The 13,968-nt window shown below is 39.7% G+C and overlaps 1 protein-coding gene across 1 annotated transcript in view; it reads left to right on the plus strand.

The window, feature by feature from the left end:
- The window catches only part of CLVS2 (clavesin 2), a 51,554-nt gene that overhangs the window by 9,375 nt on the left and 28,211 nt on the right, over window positions 1–13,968 (plus strand). The window contains exon 2 of the mRNA XM_064707982.1: window positions 266–440. Within this exon, the coding sequence (XP_064564052.1) occupies window positions 266–440 (175 nt within the window). The remainder of the gene's footprint in view (window positions 1–265; window positions 441–13,968) is intronic.

The following is a 13,968-nucleotide window of genomic DNA, read 5'->3' on the forward strand; positions in this document are numbered from 1 at the left end:
TATTGGGAAGTTCAAATGTGTTTTTGATGTGTTACATTCTTGTAGTTTGTTCTGGCTGGCTGATGATCTGCAGGTACATAATTCTGCTCCAGAAGATGAGCTTAAGTAATGGAGCTTTTGAAGATTTCCCAGCTTTAGGCACGTCTGAGGGCACATTTGCAATCTTTGATTTAAACTTTTAACAAAGGGTGGAGACTGCTCAGAGCTTCTCCACCTGTGTGGTTGATGCTCCTTTCCTAACCAAATCTCCCCTTCCCATTCTCAGGTACACGCTGGTGGATATTCTGCGTGCCATACTTCTTTCCTTAGAAGCCATGATAGAAGACCCTGAGCTGCAAGTGAATGGATTTGTTTTGATTATAGACTGGAGCAACTTCACCTTCAAGCAGGCCTCCAAGCTCACACCAAGCATGCTTAGATTAGCCATAGAGGGCCTTCAGGTACCATTATTATTTTCTTTCTTTTCCCAATTCTTCTTCGTGTTGCAGTTCATTACAAATCTAGGTTGATAAAAAAGACCCAAGCAAAACAAAATTCCAGCAACTTATGAATAGCAAGGCTATTAACACCTTAACGTGTGGGTGTACAGGCAAGCTGCTTGTGACAAAAGTGTGAACTCAGTCAGCTAACTGCAGTAACTCCTGATGTGTAGGCTCCTTCCTTGCTATAAATATGAGGTAATTTTTTTGTCATTGTTCCAAAGTGCGTGTCTCTCTGTAAATTCAGATGGTAGCTTCTGCCACAGGAAGTTAGAAGCAATCGGTTCATGTTGTAGTTATGCACAGGGCTAATGAAATTGGGGTTGCTGCTGCCATGCCAGGTTGGTTTTTTTTGTTCATTCTTTTGGGGACAGGCTCTACATCATTTGTCATGAAAGTGTATGGCCTGTGATTAGCTGTGACTATTTATTTACTCAAAGTTCAGCATGTGCTTGGCTCTTTTTCTGGGTCAGGATTAATCTGAGCAGCAGCCTCTGAGATTGAGTATGCAGTGATTTAAATTCTTTTCAGCTCATTGTAAATGCACTTTACATGGCACAGGCACATTGGTGAAAAGGATACTGTGTAACTCGCATCTGTTTCCCATGGTATTTTATTGTTGTTAAAATGAGAAACTAAGGTACTTGTTTTCTACACAAGCCTGAGTTGCCATTTTAAAAATATCTAATTCACTCCTGTGGCAGTGTGCCTTGCTTTTAGAAGAACATCTATTCCTCTTCTGTAATGTTTCTATAATTTATACATTTTTGTTACTCATAAAGAAAAATAACAGCCTTACCTTTGAACTTTTTTTCACTGTGATAGTGAGATTTCTGAAGAAACTTGTATTTCAGTAATACAGAGTTTTGATCGAACTGATGAAATGGCTCAACTAGTATTCAGCCTGCTGTTGCACACAGAAGGGTAGTGACACGAGACAGAGATCTCAGGTCTCATTTTGTTGTGTTTCCTTATGGAACAGTATTTCATCATCTTCACAACTACCGTAGAAGGCAGCAGAGAGACCTGTGCTCTAGAAGTACTGCATTTCCCTTTATTGCTTTCAAAGTTGCTTTCTTTTTTGTGCTTTTTTCAAAGTTAGCCATTGTTTTCTGGTTTAGAACATGAGCAAATGCATTAGTAGTCTTTGTTTTCAAATGGTGGTGTTTCTTCTTGGGCATTATTCAGAGATGGTTATTTTGAAGAGAGCAGCAGTGAATAATTGCATCTGAAAATATGAGGGGTGACCTGCCAAACTTCAGGTGGGCTCTGAGACTCAGCATTCTCCTGCCATCAATTGGTTCATGACTGAATTGAGGAGAAGTCCTTTGGCTTACTTAACTTACCCATACCCCCAGCTTTGTATTTTCTAATATTCCGGGGATGATGGTGGCCAGCACGTATGGCGCCATTTTGTGCCCACTGCCTTCAGTGCTGTTTACTGCAGAGATGCAAAAGTGGGCGTGAAATAATTCAGAAGAAAGAAGGAAAAGGCATTTTAATGCCTGCCTTTTATTTTGGAGAAAAATGCACAGCGAAAACATCATTCATTTGATGATGTCAAAGTAAAAAGTGCTTAATCAGGTAGAATGAAAGAGAACAAGAAAAACTCAGACACATTATTTATTTATGATTTTTGTAAATACTTTCTATTTAATCAGAGAAATGAAATTTCCTTTGGCTTATAAGATTTAACAGGGCTCAAGATGCTGAACTTTACCATTTGAAGAATTTAAATATTTGGGTTGCTTAGGCAGAAGAGGACAGTGAGAATGGGATTAGTGACTACTGAATTTGATGTTAACCAAATCCCTTTGCCTCCTGAATGAAATCGACTGAATTTGCCTTATATTTGCTTAGCTTCCATAGTGAGCAGAATACTCAATATGATATGTACCAAAGGCTTTACAAGCTATGGCATTTTTTGGCTTTTCACAATGGCCTAACGTTTAAGAAATTGCTTTTGGAAGTAAAAGAAGTAAATATACACTTTTCTACTGTATAGAAGAAGATGAGTTCTGGTAGAAACTTTGTCTGCATATGTGTTAAATGGGAGTGTGGAAAGAACAATCATACCCCAAACTTACTTGTATAAATTAGGAAAACTTCCTTGGTAGCTGTTTCCAGGAAAAGAGATTTTGATCATGACACTTAGGACAGTGATTGTCTGTAATCTGACGTGAAATTCTAGCATACCCATCAGAACAGTGCTGTACCAAACAATTGGGGCAGTGTAGGTCAGTGCTGATTTGTAGGACAAATGGTTTTGCTAGACAAGGAAACTTTATGTGGAGGTGGGGGCACTCAGCTGGGACTATTGATGCTCCACTCCCAGCTCATACACTGGCTGTGTGCTTTTGGAAAAAAGAAACAACACTCTTCCTTGCAGAGGCTTGTGCCTACAGCATTCCTGTTGCTCCTCATCATTGAGAAAGAGAATTTGCACTTAGAGCTCCTATACTTTCCCTAGTTTAAAGACAGAAGGAAATTATTTTTTGAGAGCTGGAACATGCCTCAACTTTAGGACTTTGTGGTGACTCTTCCTACTGCATTCAGTATGTGGATATTTGTGTGTTCCAGTCTTTAGGTGCCCACTTTTCCCCATTCATTGATTTCTGTAGCCAATCACTGATTTTGGGCTTGTGAAGATGCTCATGTTACTCAGCAGTTGTGCTCCTGAAAGCAGGTGTGAAGGGATAGAATGTAAGAAAATAAAGATAGTGCAGAAGGCAGTCTCACACCTGAGGAGTTGCAGCTGTACCAATCACCAAAGATTAGGAACAGGCCTGCCCTCAACAGGCCACAGCTGTGTCCAGTGAGGATGAGTGCTATAAAAGAGTGGGTTAGCTGGCTGAGGAGAGAGTTGGAGTTTGTTGGCTGTATTGTAAAGAGAGTTGGAGTTTGTTGGCTGGACTGTGAAGAAGAAGGAGGCAGTGCTGTGAGGAGCTGACCATGAGAAATCAATGAGAGGGTGTGGAAGATGTGCAGTACGATGGCAACAAGCAGGGAATGTTACAGCATTGTGTGCTTCAATATCTGAGTGCCTCATAAGTTCTCTTTCAAAAACTTTACAAAATTTTGCCTCCTTCACCAGTAATGGGTTGCAGTCTATGTGCTTCAGCTCTTTTTCCCATAGAAGAGAGAACTTTTGAGAGCTCTGAAGAAAACCAGTCCTAAACTTCTGTAGATGGTGATGAACTCTGAGCAAAAAGCCCAGAAGGTATCAGGTGGTTTCTGGATAAGGAACAATTAAATTGGCTGGAATTCATCTGGATGGAAGAAGAAAAATTGTAGAGGGAAAGTACAGAAATCTGTGAAACCATAGAATCATTCAGCTTGGAAAAGACCTCAGAGGCTTGGCAAATCTAACCTTCTTAAAGCAGGTTCTCTTATGGATAGGGAGGTCAGACCAGGATGCAAAAAAGATCATGGGTGGCTGGAGGGAGTGGACAAGCTTAAGATGTTATTTGTTATTTACGTTTTAAGAAATGGGCATCATCAGGTGATACTAGGAGGAGGCCTGGCTCTTTGTAAAACACCTTTGTGCAACATCTGGGTAACCTGTGGAACTCTGTGCCATGAGGAATTTTGGATGCTTAAATAGCTGTATTTAGGGAAAATGAAGAGAGATGAACTGGGGATTGGTAAATATATAAAAGCCAAATCAAAGTTCAGAATTCCTGAGGCTGTACAAAGCTGGAGATGAAGTGGATGCTGAGTGGAAACAATCACATACATTGTCCAAGTTGTAGCTGCTGTAGCGCTCTGTTTTGGCCTCTGTTAAGGACAGGATATATAAGGCTAGGTGGACTTTTGGTATGGCATGATGAAGTCAAGTTTTGTATATCCCACTCCTTTGCCCATTCTGAAAACCTGCCTTTTGTTTTACTGTTTCTGGCACAGCCCTGACCCCTGCTACCAAAACACCTAGTTGAGAACTCCTTGGAAGAAAGAGAGAGTTCTGGGTATGATTATTTTTTTGGTGATAGTCCTTTTTTACATAAACCCTTATATGGATTTCTAAAAATTTTTAGTTTTAATTATCAAGACAGTAATGTTTTCATAAGGCAGGTGAAAACAGTTTCAAAGACTGAAAATTAAATTTGAAAATCATATTGAAAGTTGGGATCATTAACTCTGATAGACAGCTTTGGGGGTAATTATAATTGAGTTTTGCAAAATGGAACACTATAGGTATGCATGAATCACATTAACTGGTATTTAGTATTCTAGAACCTGGACCACTAATTCCTCCTTAAATATTGATTTCTATTTAGTGCGTAATGGTAGTTGCATGCGTGACAGATTTTTTTCATGTTTTCACTCAGGCAGGCTGTACATCTCAATGCTTTGTGAAAGTGTGTAGTTGGCTGAATGTGAATGCTTCTCCTCTAGTTAAAAAGCTGGTGGAAAAGAGATGATACACATTTAAATGGGGAGCTGAGCATATGTGGACAGTCAGCATTGTTGCAGAAGACAGAAGACTCTTACTTCTGGGACAAGGGTGTTTGGCAGAAACAGTGATGGTGTTATGGGGCACAAGGCAGGTCTTTTAACTGTGTCCTTTTTCTTTTTGTAACAGAGGAAGGCTTCATAAGCTGAAACAAACGCAGTCCTGTAAAAATGAAAGCAAACCAGAAAGTAAATGAAGGCATCATCCTTGCAGCTAGAATTGCTTTCAGAAACGTCTTTCACACAGCTGTTCTTGTGAGCTGTAGGAGCAATATCCCCAGCCAGATTTGCTGCAGCACTGCCAGGTGGAAGTACCAGACACAGACCCTGTACAGTCTGGGGATGACAATGACAGGACTTGCTACTCCCATTTTCTTTAAGTGTGAGCTCTATCACAGGGTCCTGCAAGGAATCTTGCTGAACATTGGGGTTGGTTCAACAAGCACAGAGTGCTTTAAACTTTGCCACCTGGTTCTGGGCTACGTCTATGCAACCAGCGTGCTGCAGTGCCAAGGATTCCTAGGACAGGAACTTCCAGAACTAGGGATGCCTCTGGAAACAGTATCATGACTTCATATAATTACATGGTCACATGCTCTGTGCAGTGCATGGTATTGTTAATAATGAGCTGAAGGAACAGTTTGCGCTAGCAGTGAGCTGCAAAGCACAAAATAGAGCTTTAAATGTTTTTACATGCAGATTTAAAACCATTCACCCCTCTCACTCAGTGCTTGAATTGTCTACTATTTTTTGAGGGTCCTGACACTTCACATATTGCTTGACAGAATATTAAAAAGTAGCAGACTCAAAATTTTAATGGGAGTATCTTCCATTTTTAGGAAGTCTAGTAAATAATTTAATTCAGATTTGTTTTTTTTTAAGCAAAGAATTAAATTATTTGTAAATGCTAGGGTCCCCTGAGCCCAGAACCTCCCAGAGAACAGAAGGATGTGCTTGTAAACAGCATAATTTCATACCAGTTCAACTCATGTTCTGCAGCAACAGCAGTTAAATGGGATATTTTTCCTAAGAGCTTGTTATTTTCAAGAGTTTGCTTACACTTGGTCTTCCTTACTTGTAAAAGGACCATAAAAATGCTTAGCAGCAATTTACTGTGGAAACTGGGTAGACTGGAAGAGATTGTTATTTCTAGCTCCTCGCCTGCTATCTGGATGGGCTTGACCTGCTGGGTGAGAAAGGACTTTGTGACCATAGCTCGAGTTCAGCTACAAACAGGCACGTCTGTGTAGACACAGACACCACAGACAGTGTGGTCCCAGTTTTTAACCTGTTATCTGAAGACAGAATAATTAACTCCCTTGCTAGATTCTTTTATGATGCTCATGAAAAATATGGTTGAATGCCTTTGGACTGTTGATTTATGTATTCTCACAAATACACTTTTAAGATGAGGGGATACCATAATTTTTTTTTTATTTTTCTATCCCAAATAATTCCACTGAAAAGTTACTGTTAAGTGTTTCCTAATTTGGGGTGCCTATTGTGACAGGCTATGGTCTGATTATCAGTCACAGTTTATATATTTGGAGTCCAGCTGACATTTATTTTTGATCAGGAGGATTCAAGACTTTAGTCTTGATCTTGAGCACTCAAGCCAGGAGTCTGAATTCTAGCATGGCTAAATTAAGAGCTTCTCATTAGATTCTCTTTGAATGCACATAGTGCCATGTGGGCTGCCACCCCTGAAAGAAATGAGAGCAGCAGCACACTAAAATCTCCTTTCCTCCCAAGAAACTCTGGTCTGTGGCATCTTACTGAAAACTGCAAGGAAGCTTAATGGAGTTAAATATCCACCCTCCAAACACTGCTGCTGGAGCTAGTGGAGTATCTGCCTGCAGTAGGTTGTCATCCTCCATGTGAACCTGAGCAAAGACAGACAGAGGCACTTTGCCAGTGGTTTGCAGATATTTGCTGTAAGCAAGGCGTGATTAGTTGTGGGGAGCTTGGCTTTTGTTCAGACACTTTGATCTAGCTGGCACTGACTCTTCTGCTATTCCTCCTGCCCTTTCTGCTCTGAGCAGGCTTTGCCACAGTCCTACTGTTTCCCCAGTTCCTCAACCCACTCCTGCTGACATTGTCTTACTTTGTAGGAGTCTTTACTCATGTGAGTATTTTTGTCTCTATTCTGATGGCATCCTCCAAAACCTCAGTCACCACAGATGACTGCATGGCACATTAATTTCATCTTAGACTCCTTAGGAGATTTCAGCCTTTTGTAATCTCACTGGCCAAATGCTCTCCACATCTGGCTTCCAATCACCTTCAAACTTTCCACCTCCATATCTTCTTTTTACCAGTGTTCCCATTGCTCTTCATAACAGTAATGAAAGTAGCACTGGAGAGCGATTCCTGATCTGTTCACGTGCCAAGTGAGTCCTTTAGACACCAGGCTGTTAAGGAAACTCTCCTTTAGTTCCTCACACCAGAACTGGCCTGCTTGGTACACGTGACTCGCCCCTCATGGGGCCAGGCAGGAGACATTGGGAGCTTCTGAGGGTGTTACTGGAATGACATGGCATGATCTAGAAAAAGAAGAATTTTTTTTTAAATATGATGTTCTCTTCTACTCAACAAAGTGTGTGTGGTTAGTGTAGAAACCAATGAACATGCTCATAGTTTACATTTTTCCATCAGTTCTGTCAACAGAGAAAAACATCCAAATAAAATTATTGCATCTTGAGAGACGGAAAATAGAAGAGACTCATACATCAAGGTTGCTTCTTTCTTGAGCTTTTGCTAAATACTATCCACATTTCTGTTTTTCTTTTTATTAGGAAACTGAATCTATATGCATTAACTAAAGAGAGTGACTTAATTGCTCTGATTAGGCTGAAAAACGAATACAATACTAAGGTGACACAAACATGAAGGGCTTGTAGCACAAACTCAGTATAGGCAATTAATTCTTGTCACTGTGAATGACTTTGTGTTGTCTCTGGTAAACCACACTTCAACAACGATATGGTTATAACCATTCCTCAGCTTCAGGATATCTATTTATTTTTGAAAGTGATTTTTCTCAGTCAAGGTCGAAATATTTCTCTTTTCTTCAGTACCTTAAAGCAATAAAGGGAATAAATAGTAGTCTTCCTTGTAAGGTCACTCAGAAATGAAACTAATTTGTTGGAAGTTGTAATGTTAGAGACAGAAGACATGTTTTAAGATCATAGTTCAGCTTCCTGCTAAGGCGAGATTATCCTATGCATTATGTTTTCTAGTGCTTCCCACAGTTTAATTTAAAAGCTTGAAGGCAAGTCTGGCACTTTCTTTGGAAACCTCTCTAAGACTTCTTGCTCTTCAGATTTCCTCTCGGCATTAGTCCTAATTTTTCTATTTCAAAATGTCAACTCCTATAAAACTCTTTGCTATTTCACTGTGTGCTGTTGGGTCCAAAGCAGGAATTGGTTTGTGACTCTCAGTAACCCATAGAAGGGAATTGTTCTGATGCAGTACCTATCTGCAGCAGCAGTGATTTGTAATCAGGACCTGGAGATGTTCCTCCTGACTTCTTTGGCACTGGAGATGTTGAGATGTAAAAATCAGTGGGATCCTCTTTATGTGGAGAGCCTAAATATGTTTTTTTAAATAGTGTTCAATTTACCTGTGTTATCAATCCATTTTATATATGCATCTTTCACATTGACCTCAGAAGTACACACTAGATAATTTTGTAATTATTTTCTGAAACCAATCTAACCTTTATTTTCCATGATGCTAATAAATACTCCATGATCTTATTAGGCTGTGCACAGTTGTCTTTATGTTAGTGTCTTCTGCACATACTGCCCATGCATGTGGTGCCTCTGCCAGCAAAGTCGTAGTGCTCCATCCACAAAACAATGCAATGTATTTTTTTTGGTGATTTTGGTTCATGTTCCTTAGCAAGTGTTCACCTCCTTTGACAATTATTTTTGATGAATCCAATTTGCCTTTGGTTATAAGCAAAATTTTGACTTTGTTTATAAGTGATTGCTGTGCAGGAAGAATGCTGTTTTCATAATTCACTGATGTTTGAAAACAACTGTGGGAAACTTCTCTGGGGGAAGTACCATAAAAAATTTGAGATTATATGGCTAGTAAAGGTTTCTCTCATCTTATGTTTCCTAATCATAAAACAATTTAGAAAATTCGATTTTTGAATGTTTTAATAGGCATAAATGTTTAAATTAGTGATACTTTGGTGGTGATTTAAAGCATCTCAGGAGCTGAAACTTTGGATATATAACAAATGAAGAAAATTGTATTTCTGAAGAAAAAAGTATTAATTCTTTCTAAAATATCATTCTACAGTGTGGATAATATGTTTAAAAAAAAAAAGCTCCCTTCCCTGAAAAGCATTTCTGTAGTCTTTTCCTGCATATTTTGCAAAAAAGTCAGAATATATTCTTAAAAAACATCTCTTCTTATGTAGAAAATTAAAATACTGCTTTTAATCTTTCCCAGTGTTTTCTGTAATGAAAAGGATTGGGTAGTAGTGATTTATTTACGCGTAATGAATATGCAAACATGGATATAGACTGAAATCTGAGGTGGCTGAACATATTGTCCTTTTTGAGGAAAATAAATTTACATTCAATCAAAAAGAATGAATTTCACTCCAGCGCCTGACACTGAGTCAGCATCTCCCCCAGCACAGTTCTGGCTGTGCCGAGGTGCTTGCTTGTTCTTTTGGATCACGTTTTAAGTTGTCCCTCACAGTTTAGGTTTTGACTGTGAAATATCTATTCCTGTCCCTTATTTTATAGGACTGACTCTGACATCACACAGTGCCATTGGAAAATGCAATCTTTAATCAGTGATTAAAGATTGTGTTTTCAAATGTATTTGTTATTTCCCTGCTCTTTTTAGTTGGTTCTCATGAATCCTTTGTAGCTGTTAAAATCTTTTGGGGCAGGGCTTCCTTTCTGAGAACTGGATTTCAACCCTTGGCCATGTCCACCATTTAAAACACTTTCTGGAAGGAGAAGGTGTTTCTGCTGTGATTCAGGGGAGAGCCTCCCTAAAGGTGTGTTTCACCTGCAGCTTTCATTAATTCTTATCTGACAATGCACTAATTGTGCCTTATTACCTACAAAAGCTTCTGAGTTTGTTGGGACCTGCCTTCATCTCGTGCTAAGCTACTTGAATGAAAGTATAGATTAAATAGTATAATATAAATTTAGAGCACTGCATCTTCTGGCTGAGGGCCACTGTGCAAAGTATACAGAACCCAGGGCAAATCAAGTACTGGCAGTCCTCCTGCATTCTCAGAAAGTCTGCAAGGTACAGCCAGTCCTCTGAAATCTGCAGTGGATCTTTCTGGTCTTTATGCAGGAACCCCATGGATTATGCTCCAGACGCAGTGAGTCCATGCAGAAACACTGGATACATTCAGTGATTCAAGTGCAGTTATAAACCCAGCCTTTGCAATAGGGCTTTTCAACCTGCAGAAGAGTATATGGTGAAAATCTAGATTCATTTTACAAGAAAGTTGGAAAAGATTTTGAAGGATATCACTTAACAAAGGGAAAAAGGGGACACTAAGGATGTCAGGAGAAGACAGGACAATTATGAAGGGATAGAGCAAGGTGTTGGGCAGAAGACAGACCTAAAAACTGCCCTTCAGTTTAGATTTTGAAATGTTTCAAAGTAGATAATTATATTTCCTCTTTTTTGGTTTTATCAACCTCATTGACTAAATTGTCATCTCTAAAACAATTTTTTAAAAGCTATATAGACGTACCATTGGAAAAGAAAGATTAACATTTTTGAAATCATAGCTGTCACACATCTGCTGCAGTAACTGAGCTTTACCACAGCTCCGGATATTATCATTCTCTTCTGGTTTTAGTCAGTGAGCACACCACCGTAACGTGGTGACTTTGACAGGCACCAAACATGTGTTGAGACTGTGTTCTTCCTCAAATTCTTAATTCATTTTAAGTGAGTTACATGGGTTAACTGCATACCCTCAGCAACATGTTTCCATTATGAGGGGATGCAGTTAAATAGTTGTGATTGATGAGGGATTATGTACCAGTGAGAAGCTGCCTGAGCCTCTTAACCACTTATTTCCTCATCCTTTATTTTTCAGGGGTTTGGGGATGCAGATCTGCAAGCAAGGTTTGACATATGTTTTGGGCATTAGCTGAGATCCATTGGGTCATGCTTTTCAAAGCATTTTGTTAGGAATATTGAGCAATTGATTTTCTCTGGAAAACGCTAGGACGTCTTCATACTATTGCTATCAGTATGATCCAATTCTGTTCTCCACAGAAATTCAGCAGGAGTGCAATTTAATGAGACCAGTGAAAGGAATCTGACTGCTCTATTTATAGCACACTAATTGATCAGGGTAGCCATGGTAGGAGGAAACTTCAGAGAAAATCAATGCAGTATCAAATGAAAGTAGCACACAAGCCTTTAAAGACAGTTGTGTGAAAGCCAGTTAAGGATGAATTTATTTGAAGATCCATGGGAACATGATGGACCATGTGTGTTCTTGCTTTAAGTTGTAAGAATGAAGCAAAACTAAGCAGCATCTTACATGCAAGTTGAGCCTTACTGTGTATTTTTTTTCTTCATCCTCTTATACTTTGTCCCATTAAATCTTCTTGGTGGATTGTTTTAGTCTCTTATGGGGACTGTAAATGTCTTCTTTTAAGAGCTCCCCTTTGACAACCTTGCCTTGTTTTTGTAATGAGGATGGCAGCCACACTGTGTAGGAGAACTGCAGAGCCTCTTGGCTGTGTGTCCAGCACTCAGGCACAGTTCCAGGTCTCATGGCTTTCACTTAAATGCAGGGAGAAGATGGTCTGTCTCCCTCCATCCTCATTCCTGTCAACAAAATCCTAGTAAGTAGTAGATACGTGAAGCATAATTGTTTGTACTCATCGCTAGTGTTTCTTAAATCTGTGTAATCAGCCTTTGCTTGCTCCCCTAATTGCATTGTTTCCTCATGGAATCTGCTGAAGTCCTGAACAGGCCCTTGTTCGCCATCCCTGAAGGTTCTGGCTTTGTGGCAGATATTCTCCTTTACTGGGTGTATCTCCATGCTGTGGGCTGACTGCCCATCAATACATTGCTTTTGAGCTGCTGTAGAAGGATGAAGCAAGCAACAAACTACCATGGAGGCATTTTAGCAGTAACTTGTTCCAGAAAGAGTCAGAAGGGGAACATATGTACACTTCAGTTACTTTGAATGTGCTTTTTGTTCTTGTGTTCGTACATACACAAAAGTTTTACCTCTTCCCTAAAGGATGGCAAACATGACAATGATTACCAGCAAAGCTGTCCAGGCTGTCAGTGTGTCTCCTTTCCTTCAGTACTTGAATGTGCTTGCAATTAAATGAATAAAAAAATCTTGCTTCATTTTACAGCGTGTAGGATGCAGCATTGAGAATGGACATACTTTTTTCACTAGGATTATTAAAGGCATGGCATCATGAAGTACATGTATGAATAATTCTGTTTTTCTGCTTCTTAATAAGAAAGGAGTAAATAATCTACACCTTCCATGAACAGTTAATTTCTGTGGGCTAGTTTTACGTAGCACCAATAGCTAAGCATATGAATGGTGCTACATCTCCTGTTCATTCAGTTCTGAGCATATGTGGTGGCATGGAGTTGTGGCTTAATTAGGTAGATGAATAATGTCAGAAATATTGTCAATTATCAATATGGTCTTCATCTTTCTTTAAGCCCTGACTGTGAATCCAGTTCCCAATGACATCAGCAGTTGCCGTGGTGAACTTTCATAAGCTAGTCTTTAATCTTTCATTAAATCACAGCCTAGGATCCAGACATGAGGATTGAGATGAAAAAAATGTGCATCTGCAGCACTGATGTCTTCCGTGAAGAACAGGAAAGCCACACTTCTGTGTTTTTGGAAAAAAAGATAATTTGCTGCATTGGTGAGCGCACTTTCTCAGCCAGTTACATTGTCTAAGCAACACCATGGAAGGAGAATTTGCAAAATGTAAACAGAGGTGGGATGTGTGGGGCTTGAGAGCAGCTGAAATCGAGTATGACAGGGCCTGAATGTGAATGACTCAGCTCTGTCATGTGCAAGGCTTGAGAATGGTGGTAAGGCTGGCAGGTTTAGGATGTCTTTTTCTTGCTACATTGGGCTTTAGCTGGACATTTCTAAGAACAACACACTGCAGATTTAAATTATTTTTCAGAAGGGCACTGGGGATATCTCCAAGTGAGCTGCCAGCACAGAGATGATGTGTGAACTCGCACTCAGACTGACACATGGGGAAAAAAAGAATGGGACAGAGGGCAGAGTACTTGAGGGCCCATGTGAAGCAGGGTGGGTCTTCTGAGAAACAGCACTTGAGTTGGGACGGCAAATGGAAACTGAGTTGTTGCTGACAAGCCCCCAAGTGTTTGGTGTACTGAGCTGAAACTGGAAGAGTAGAAGTGTCTGTGTTGTAAGGGACATAAAGGTGCAATATAAAGCTTTCATTGTGGAACAGCTCCCCAGAATAGCACTTTGGTCCAAGATGTAGCTGCCTCATTCTGTGCTGTTTTGTCTAATAGGAGAAAATTATTCTTCCCAATGAAGCTTAATGTGCTTATGTCATTACAGCACTGTGTCTCTAAGAATGCCATCGTAAGAGCTGTTACTAGCACAGGTCTTCTCAGCAGCTCATTTGTGCCCAGGTCTTGGTCTACCAATACAAAGCTCTGTCCCTGTTCTGTTTGTCCTAAATTAATCCTGCCTCCTGTATGTGACCAGATGTTGAGCCAGTGTTTCCCTGTGTCTATTCACTCAGTGCCTGCTTTTGGGGAAAAGAAGTGCAATAGCATTTTTTTTCCCCACAGTAGAAATTGGAAGCCATTATTTTGCACTTTGCAAATGGAAAAAAATTTAAAGAGGCAAGAAAAAGACCTACAATTGCTTTGTTCTATTTTGCAAATACAGTAATGGAAAAAAGCCAGAAAAGAGAAGAGCAGAGTCTGGAGGTTTGTTGGGGGTATTTTTACACATTTTAAAGTTGGGATTGATTTCCTTTAAGGTTATGAAGTCTTG

This window comes from Zonotrichia leucophrys, chromosome 3, assembly GCF_028769735.1.
Source record: "Zonotrichia leucophrys gambelii isolate GWCS_2022_RI chromosome 3, RI_Zleu_2.0, whole genome shotgun sequence".
Classification (NCBI taxonomy): Eukaryota; Metazoa; Chordata; class Aves; order Passeriformes; family Passerellidae; genus Zonotrichia; species Zonotrichia leucophrys.